The sequence below is a fragment of the Etheostoma cragini genome, chromosome 16, assembly GCF_013103735.1.
Source record: "Etheostoma cragini isolate CJK2018 chromosome 16, CSU_Ecrag_1.0, whole genome shotgun sequence".
In the NCBI taxonomy this organism is placed as follows: domain Eukaryota; kingdom Metazoa; phylum Chordata; class Actinopteri; order Perciformes; family Percidae; genus Etheostoma; species Etheostoma cragini.
Window position 1 is genome coordinate 662,411 of NC_048422.1, and position 10,292 is coordinate 672,702.

Genomic DNA, 10,292 nt, shown 5'->3' on the forward strand with positions numbered 1-10,292 from the left:
GCTAATGGGTACCCGGTGGTCTGTGTGCTGATGGGTACCCGGTGGTCTGTGTGCTGATGGGTACCCGGTGGTCTGTGTCCTGACAGGTAACCTCCCCGTACCAACCATCGCTGCCATTGATGGAGCCGCCTTAGGAGGGGGCTTGGAAATGGCCCTCGCTTGTGACATCAGGATTGCCTGTAAGTCAGTGGACTTTATATTCGAGGTTTCAGATATCGTTAAAGGGGCCTTTATTGTCTTTTCTAAACACACAGAGAAACGTGTCCTCTGCATTTAACCCTTTGTGGACATAGGAGCATGGGCAGGAACCCGGAGGCCAACTCCAGTTTTATTTAGTATTTTTTGCCAGTGGCTTTTTTGTTCAGGGGGCACTGACAGGAATACTAGCTTAAAGTATATGCAGGGAGGTCTCTAGCTCACCCAGTGCGATCCCTGTTGGCTGAGTCCTGCTGAGTCCTGCTGAGTCCTGCTGAGTCCTGCTGAGTCCTGCTGAGTCCTGCTGAGTCCTGCAGCGGCGGTTTAATGTTGGCTACTGACGTACAACCACACCATGCAGTCTAAAGTTATTTCATGAATGAAATACTTATTACATACCTGAGGGCTGTTGGGTATTCGTAGGGCATAGATTCAATTATTGGCAAATTATTAAATATATTTTACCATCACCAACCATGATGTTTTTGACTTTATAAGAATGATCAGTTGATCTAAGATATGTATGTATATATGTATGTGTATATGTATGTTTTTTGTTGATTGTATCATGGAATACATCTAAGTAGTAATACTTCTCTTTGATCTCTCTAGCCAATACTGCCAAGATGGGGTTGGTGGAGACCAAACTCGCGATTATTCCTGGAGCAGGTAAGCCTGGGTTGTTTATGTCGTCATCTCCACTCAAAGTATTAGTGTTGGCTAACACTCCTGCACTTCAAGGGACTGCAGCAGGGTTACTGCAGGGTCTTAAAAGGTCTTAAGTCCACTAAAGTAATGTGTTCTAGGTCTTAAATTGTTTTAGAGAGGTCTTTATCCTTCTTCCTACGTCCATGCAACACTACCTCTGATGCTCATTGAAATGCTCCTGCAGCGCTTTGCAATGTGTTTCCACGGTGACTAGTCACAGACAAATTGGGGATTGTTTTCAGTCTGAAAAAAATTTTTTTTAAACTTCTATTTATTACGTCATGATGTACTGTAGGTCCTAAATTTCATTAATAAAGGTCTCAAGGTCTTGGAGCGTCTTAAATTTGACTTGGTGACACCTGCAGAAACCCTGTAGGAAATCCTTTAAAACCTCTTTGAAAAGCACATGGATGACGGCGTGTTTTCAGAACTTCCTGCCAACACCTAAACGTCCTGTTTACAGGGGAGGGGGGCTACTTAGAGGCACTTTTGGATTAACCCAGGGGGAGATGTGGTAGTGGCTAGAAGGGCTACAGCTACAGCGGCGACACTTTAAGTGTAAGCACAGAAACGACTAGTTAATTTGAACGGGAGAAAGCAAAGACGCGTCAGCCATCTTTAGGGCACTCGATTCTCTTCCAAACGGTTTCTGACACGTGTTGGCTGGTGGCAGTCTGTGCGCCATGACGGCGCCATGATCGACAAAAGTCACGTTTTCAAAAGCACTACAACGTTTTGGAGGGCTCTTAGGAAGCTTTGTGCTGGGGAGAGACATGTGCGATGGGCTTATGGTGTTTTTAAAGAACATTTTAAAGTTATTATTGCATCGCTGCCATACCTTGATATTATTGCTGAAGGTTCTGATCAGATTTGAACTCAGAGCAGTGTGTTCAGGGTCTTTGGTCGAGTTTCCATCCTGGTGTCCCTTCTCCCGTCACGTGTGTGCAGGTGGGACTCAGCGTCTCCCCAGGCTGATTAGTGTCTCTCTTGCCAAGGAGCTCATCTTCGCTGCTCGGGTGGTGGACGGAGCCGAGGCCCGTCTCCTGGGCCTGACCAATCATTCCGTGGAGCAGAATAACAGTGGAGACGCTGCCTACCTGCGGGCCCTGGAGCTCGCCCGCGAGATCAACCCTCAGGTGACACGCTCATGTTTAATATTGGACTTATTCAAAACAATTTGCTAATGCAATTCCTATCGAACACCGCAGTTTGTGATACCTTGTAACGGATTTTAAAAAGGCACTCTGACTCTCTGCTTCACAGGGTCCCATTGCAATAAGGATGGCAAAACTGGCGATCAACCAGGGCATCGAGGTAAGGCTCAGACGGCAGGGCAGTCTACCCTGTTTTACCGTAACACGCCAGTGCTCAAAACTGTGAACATATTTTGAATCTTTTGGGAGTGTCCTCTCCAAACCAGTCACGCTCAGCCAAAGCTTGATGGAAATGAACGTTATGAACCATCTTCATGGCTTTGGGCTTCAGGCTTTGTGGAGCCAGTACACCTAACCCTAACCCAGCTCTATCCAACTAGCATTGGAGACCCCCCCCCCTCAGGTTGCAAACACACGTTGGATTCACTTTGTGATCTGTTTGTTTAGTATGACAATTGAACACAAAATGGGGCCGTGTTCAGTGCCAAGTGGAGCTTGTAATGAATGACTTTCTAGCCCTATGTGTTTTAAAGGTAAGAACTTAGGGAGGCAGTTTGGCTCTTTGCCTAAAATCCTATAAATGGTACAGGAGTTACTCCCAACTCCTCCTGCAGGGACTCAGAGCACTCCTCCTGCAACACTTTACAGGAACAATGAAACACCCCTCTTTCTTACGGGAACCCATCATGTTGTGTATCAGAGAAACCGTAACATGCACCGGCCTTTATGTCATGGGTTTTCATTAGAAACGTGAGTCACATGAGAATCAGACATTTTCAGCTGAGTGTGAACATTCACTAAGAGATGCCACATTCTCTTTCAGGTGGATTTATCTACTGGTCTGGCAATTGAAGAAGCATGCTATGCCCAGGTGAGGAATTGAACTACAAGACACAGGTGACCCACTCTAAATACTGTACCTGAACACATCCTGTGTAGACGCACACGGAGGACTGAAGCTGCTGCTGCCCTGCTGACGTGCTTCTATAACTATTTTAGGTTAATAATTTAACAGCTGTATTCCCTTCATCGGGGGACTAATGTTCAGAAGTCTTTTAGAAAGGTGTTGATTCAACTTTATTTGTATTTTAGAGACTGCAATTTGTGCTGTTGTTGAATAGGTGTTTTTAAACTATACAAAATATCAGAAAGCCCTAAGGTTGGAGGCAATAAGTTAACGGAGCTGGGCTTCAGATGAAGACGTGCATCCTTTGTTCCAACTAACACATTTGTTGTTTTTAAGGTGATACCAACTAAAGATCGATTGGAGGGTTTGGCTGCGTTCAAGGAGAAGAGGCGTCCTCAGTTCAAGGGGCAGTGAAGGCCCCCTGCTTCCAGAACCAATCAGAGTTCTGCCTTCAGCGCTCCTACTACCCACTGCTTCCACCATGCTGCGGGTGAAACTGTCCACGTCGACGCCCAGGCGACGTCTGGTAGACCGCAGGACGCTAGGGCCGCTCCTGGCTGGTGGTTTCACCAGAGTAAAGCACGCCCAGCAAGCAAACTAACCAATCATTGGCCACTGCTTACAGTACGAAAACTTCACTTAACTATCTCAATTAGCAATCTAAAACATCAAATTACTTCAAATGGCTAGTGATCTTTGCATTATGATCGGTAGTTTGTCACTAACCTCTTTGACTAATAATCAATCATCCAGCCACTGACATGTCTGAATGCTTTACAGAAATGATGCATCAGAAAGACTTTTACTTTGGTAGAAATGTACCACTCTGTTCACAACACTGAATAACAGGGGGTCTGCATGAAATCATAATAAAAGTTAAAAAAAGTTTCTCACTTGACTTGATTAATGTCCACAGGGTGGATTTTTGGAGTTTGACGTTATTACCACTGTGTGTAAGATGTAGTGCCTCCGCCTCCCTGTGCTCATGACAAAAAAGTCACCGTGACCCTGAAACCAGACGCATAATCTAAATCTAGTATCAAGTTGAGGTGTTTTCTTTAATCGTAGCATGTTAGACATAGTGGCTTTAAAGCACCCATATTCTGCTCATGTTCAGGTCCATAACAGTATTTTGAGGTTGGACCAGAATAGGTTTCCATGGTTTAATTTTCTAAAAAACATATGTTTGTTGTACTGCACATTGCTGTAGATCCTGTTTTCCCCTGTGTGTTCAGGTCTCTGTTTTAGCTCCAGAGTGAGACATCTCCCTTCTATCCTATCTTTGTTGGGAGCTGCACATGCTCAGTAGCTGGGTAAGATCCATCAGCTAGATAACTCTTTCTCCAGCTTTGGTCAGTCCAAGGCAGGATCAGCTGGGAGACTTCTTCTAGACCAGGGACACTTGTTAGAACAGGGACAGGAAGTAGTTCTTTTGGAGATTCTGGTCAACTAGTGGCAGTTGGAGCAGTGTTTTCCATTGAGAACGAGCTAGCATGCTACGGTTAGCCACCTCGTCTCTAGTGACGTAGAAAGCCGTGCAGATGTTGGACAGCTCACCTGGAGACTGAAGACAGAGGACATTCAGAAACCCATGGATATTTGTTGTCCAAGTGTGTATGCGTGTGGAAGCACCAAAGACACAAACTAACCCCCCAAATCCCAGAAAAAGGGATTTTTACTCTACACTCTACATCCACGTGCTTTTTTAGAGCTTTCATCAACCGCTCAGTTAAATTAGTGGATGGTGCTTGGTAGTCACACTCAGTAAGTAAGCTTCTACTGAGAAATGTCATCAGCTCATAGAGACCATTACATTTGGTTAAAAAATATTCCCCGACATTTTTTACATTTCATTTTTGTTAATTCTTTTCACATCTCTTCTACAGAGCCCACACACACACACACACACACAGAATCTAAACTGCTGTCATGTAACTGTTGATGGAGAGGGCTTGATGTTATGTATGCATGGGAGTCTCCCCCCCTCCCCCCAGACCGGGGCGGCCCCCAGGGCATCACACTGTACCCCACACATGGAAATAAAACTTCTGTCTTCCCTTACAACTTTTACATTGTTTTAAGTGCACATTACATTACGTAAGGACATGCTGTTGCCCAAACTACGGTGTTGCTGACCTTGGTACAATTTAACTGAGTACATCTACTCCAGTACTGTACTTCAGTCCAAATGTTGAGGTACTTGTACTTTACTGTAGTCTTTTCTTTTTATGCCACTTTCTACTTCTACTCCGCTACATTTCAGAGAGAAATATTCTACTTTTTACTCCTCTACATCTGACAGCTTTAGTTCCTAGTTCCTTTAGTTCCTAGTTCCTTTCCACATTAAGATTCCTGCACACTAACCCCATGTAGTTTCTATAATCTGATGTCTTATTATAGAGTAACCTAGCAACAATATAAGGGCTCCAGGTCCAGCTGAGATGATGAGACCATGAAACACACAGCTGCTTGGATCCTTCACTCTTTCTAACATCTTGTAATACTTTAACTACATTCTCCTGATGATACACATACTTTTGCTGTAGTGACATTTTCAATGCAGGTGTTTTTGTCCTTCTTTTTAACAGTGTGGTGTTTTGGACTTTTATTGAAGTAAAGGATCTGAAGGCTCCTTCCACTACTGCTGGCTGACATACATCATGTTAAGACATATTATTAATAAACGGGGATTGGAGTCCCTCACATACAGTCACCGGGTGGGAGCTGATAACTGGGCGTGTGCGTGCATTACAACAAATTTCATTGGACCAATGTAGTCAGGGTACGTTTTTATATGAGACCGGGTTGCAAAAAATAGCCTCAATCATATTCTGGGAATAAAATGTGGAGCTTAGTTTTTTTTGGGAATATTGAGTTTGAACGGTAATTTTTTTAAACAAGTACAGTAACACTAACTCCAGATGCTACATGGGTATCTCCGAGTGTGTGTCGTGTGTGAGTCTGAAGTGGAAGCTGTTCTTTTAGCTGTCATTCATGCATCAGCCATTTAAAACTCATTTCACTTGATAGGTTATAATACAGGTTACATATCATACATATATGATCAAGGCTTTTTATTAACTATTAACTATTTCTGATCACCAGCCGCCACGGCTAGCAGACTTTTAAAGTCAGCAACCAATCACACGTCCCACTAGCCATTTGTTTTAAAACAAATATATATTACATGTAGTATATAAACAACAACAGTGCACAGTCATTCAAAGGGCAAACACGTTGCTTTAATTAGCATTCATAAGCAGTATATGAAGATGAAATAAATGGTTTAACTGGCCGTAAGCAAACATGTTCAGGAGATCATTCCCATGAGGCTGCTGTATAAAGACATAATTAATGGAAATATACTAAACACAGTTTTCATAATTTACAGAGAAATTCTAATTGTTGAAAAATACTTATATCTGCTTACAACATTACAGTTTCTTATAAGCCATTTTATTTTTTAGATTCATTTTTTGGGGCATTTTTGTCCTTTATTTTGATAGGACAGCTGAAGACATGAAAGGGAAGAGGGGGAGGGGGGGGTCAAGGAGAGTAAGGTCAAAGTCAAGGTCAAGGGGAACTAAATTATCCCACAAGAGGAGATTCAAGTGCTCATTCATTACAAAATATTCTCTAAAAAACGTATATAAAGAAAAGGAAAAAAAAGAAAAAAACTGCAGAAATTGAACAGAGACAATACAGAAAATGACAGTACTGATCTTCCTTGTGAACAGACTGTTCTTACATAGCTCTTTTCTAGTCTTCATGACTTCACCGGATCAAATCCGGAAGTGGAACGTCGTGAATATAGAATAACCATAAGTTAAATATGTGTTCACAGAATGTATTACTGTGTTCTGCAAATGAGTGTCTCAATATCTGTAATATATGTATATGTATGTGTGCATGTACTCTATGTAAGTATATTGTGTGTTTTAGCGCGTAGACACATATGTATATGAATGCATAACTAACAGTTTTCTATTGTCAATAATTGATGCCATTTCTGTATGATGAGCAGCACCGCAACTGTCTTTGCAGTATAATCTGTTTGACGTTGATTCATTATTTTATGTCTGTTCCGTTTGAATTTCTTTTGTGTCATTTATTTTCATCTCAAGACAAACAGAGAAATAAAGCTGAACAATAGAATATTTTAATAATGCGTATAGGATGAAAGTCCACCGTCTCCGCATTACTCTGTGATGAGGAGTGGAACCGGCTCCTGTGGGGTTAACGTTAGACCTGCAGTGCTGATGGTAGGGTCGCGGTTACCATGAGGATGTATACAGTAATATATAAAATAAGTTGAATGTGTGTGTGTGTGTGTGTGTGTGTGTGCGAGCCTGCGAGCTGACTGTTGAGGCCCTGGCCGGCGGTTGCGTGCAGGCGGGCCCTGTGGCTTCAGGCTGAACCTGACATCAGGCTGCACATCCCCACTGTGGCTGGCCTCCTTCCGGCAGATGTCCCAGCAAGAAGCCGGGGGGTATCCCACCACAAGGCGAGGTTGCGTAAAGAAGGACCTGTTCCCCAGTACTGGAGCCTTGCACCCCCAGCCGCTTCTCATGGGAAACGTCGAAGGTGTAACTGTAACGGCATCTTTGACACCATCTTGTCTTTAGTAGGTTTTGTTTTTTTAGGAAGCGTTTCTGTTACCGCAGGTCAGCCTGGTCTGGGAGATGGGGCTCCTCCTCCCTCAGCACGTTGGTTCGGGCCTTAAATGCCACTAAAGTTTCCTTCTCCTTTCACTAATTTTTTCAACCCGGTGCTTTTCAGTGAAACAACCTGTTGTATTGGCTTGGAGGCAGAAATCTCAAGTAGTGAGTACATCAAAACCTGTAAAAATGAAATAAACTGCATTCATTCCACTCGAGGAAAGTACAGGTTGAGGTCACTAATAGTCTAGTAATTCATCATTGAAATTAATAGAATAATAAACTATCAAATCTGTATTTACACAGGTTGAAGTCATTAATAAAGCCTGGTGAGACTCTAATTTTCTAACAAGCCCACAGCCAGAGTTAGTAAGCCATCTACCATTATAAGTGGTCTAGAGGTATGATGAGGGGTTTCCAGTCATTTGGCAGGCGTGCGGTTGGTGGTTTGTGGTCCAGATGCCCCGCATTCTCCAGGAGAGGTCAGAGGTCAAACGGTCCATTGTTCTGGTCTATCTGATGAATCCAGAGCTAAAAAGACAAAGCCTTTGGTGTGTCACAACCAAACTGCTCCGTGGCTCCAAAGGAATGTCACTTATCACCAGCTTTTTATACACTGGGGGCTTTTTATACAAGTTGATGCAGACTAAAGAAATGTGTTATGAAAAAGTTCATTGGAAGTTAACAGGCGAAACCAAAGAGTCATCAGCAATGCAAACCAACATATGACATTCAACTGAATTTCATCTATACTCTCTAATCCTCCCAGACGTTCTCTCAGGAAAGCCATCGGTCTGGACGACACTTCACTTCATGGACGCCATGTTGAAACATTACAACAGGGTTTCCAATATCAAAACCAAGTGGAGTGATTAGATATTGAAATGGGAATGCAGCATCTTCAGTGAGTATGTAGAGTAGTAGTGGTTTAACACGTTCCGTTGTGTGAAGACCTTCTGTTTTAAGGTTCCCTGTGGAGTTGTGGAGCGCTATGGAGCTTTTATTCTGTTAAAGCATGAGAACAAGCCCAGTATTCCACTGATCAACAGGTTACATACCATGAAACGCAGCATTATAAACAATGCTGGATTTGAAATAATTAGCTCAGGCTGTTAAAAACTGAACTGCCCCTTTTGAGATGAATAAAGTTCTTTGAACTAATTTGAAAAACGTTATTAAGTAATGTTTTAAGAGTAAGGAAATGCATTCAATGTGCTTACAGTACATACGCCAGTATAGAATAGTACACTAAATAAAGTGTACTATAGTAGAAGTCAAAAAAGTGATGAAAAGTCGTGTTTTTTAATGTCAAAAAGTCATAGTGTAGTATGTTGAAAAAAATTACAAAAAAATCATAGCATTGTCAAAAAGTCACGGTATAATATGTCGAAAAAAGTGATAAAAAGTTCCAGTATAGTATGTCAAAAAGTGATTCAACAAAGTCAATGTGTTGTACTTGAAAAAAGTGATAAGAACGTCAAAGTGTAGTATGTCAAAAAAATGTATAAAAACATCATAGTATAGCATGTTGAAAAAAGTCATGGTACAGTATGTCATAAAAAAGTCATGGTATAGTATATCATAAGAAGTCATAGTATAGTATGTCATAAGAAGTCATAGTATAGTATGTCACAACAAGTCATAGTACGGTATGTCATAACAAGTCATAGTATAGTATGTCATAAAAAGTCATAATCTAGTATGTTGAAAACATAGTGTTGGTTGGGGTCCGGCTGGCCGTGAGTATTTGTTTTATTTGCTATTTTTCAGAGTTTTTTGTGGGCCTGCCCTGTTTGCCCCTGCTGTTTCCTTTCTTCCTCCCCCTCCCTCCTGCTGAAGCCAGCTGACCACGCACACCTGAGTCTCATCCTTAATCACCTGCTCCCTCCGTTCACACCTGCCTTCCATCTCCAGTCATCAACCAATCAGTCTGCCCCGGCTCTCCAACCCATCCTGGGGGATCGTGGCTCCAGTCACGCTGGTGAAACTCGCCACAAGCCTCTTAGTCCTCTTTTGGGACTTTGGATCTCTGTTTCTGTCACTCACCTCTTTTGGTTTTCTTCCCTGCAGTCATCACCTCTACTCCCGTTCCCGTCCCCGGTCAGCTGGTTTCTCCTCTCGGCCCCCCTCCCACGGCGTCCTGCTTCAGTCTGTCTTCGTCTCTACTCCCAGTTCCCGTGTCTCCGTCTCGGCTCCACGCTCCCGGCTCTCCCACGTCCTCTCCAGTGTCTCCTCCTCGACTCCACGCTCCCGGTTCTCCCACGTCCTCTCCAGTGTCTCCGTCTCGGCTCCACGCTCCCGGCTCTCCCACGTCCTCTCCAGTGTCTCCGTCTCGGCTCTCCCTCGCTTCCTCTGATGTCAAAGTAATTCTATGGTATGTCGACATAAGTCATAGTACAGTATGTGGGGAAAAAATGATAGAAAATAATATAGCATGTGGAATTTTTAATCAAAACGTAATTATATGTTGAAAAAAAAGATTTAAAAAAAAGTCATAGTATATGTAAAAAAAAAATCATTATGTGGTATGTTGAAAAAAGTAATAAAAAGTCATAGTATGTCAAAAAAAGTCACAGTGCAGTATGTCGAAAACAAGTTAAATAAAAGTAATCGTACGGTATACTTGAGACTGCTGAAGCGGCGCCCTGTGTGGTTGGGGGGGGGGGGGGG

General features: G+C 42.8%; 1 protein-coding gene across 1 annotated transcript in view; it reads left to right on the forward strand.

The window, feature by feature from the left end:
- The window catches only part of auh (AU RNA binding protein/enoyl-CoA hydratase), a 7,013-nt gene extending 3,250 nt beyond the window's left edge, over nucleotides 1–3,763 (forward strand). Inside the window, exons 5-10 of the mRNA XM_034896439.1 lie at nucleotides 87–179; nucleotides 808–864; nucleotides 1,852–2,039; nucleotides 2,167–2,217; nucleotides 2,881–2,928; nucleotides 3,301–3,763. Coding sequence (XP_034752330.1) covers nucleotides 87–179; nucleotides 808–864; nucleotides 1,852–2,039; nucleotides 2,167–2,217; nucleotides 2,881–2,928; nucleotides 3,301–3,378 — 515 coding nt within the window. The 3' untranslated portion in view covers nucleotides 3,379–3,763. The remainder of the gene's footprint in view (nucleotides 1–86; nucleotides 180–807; nucleotides 865–1,851; nucleotides 2,040–2,166; nucleotides 2,218–2,880; nucleotides 2,929–3,300) is intronic.
- Nucleotides 3,764–10,292: the final 6,529 nt, after the last annotated feature.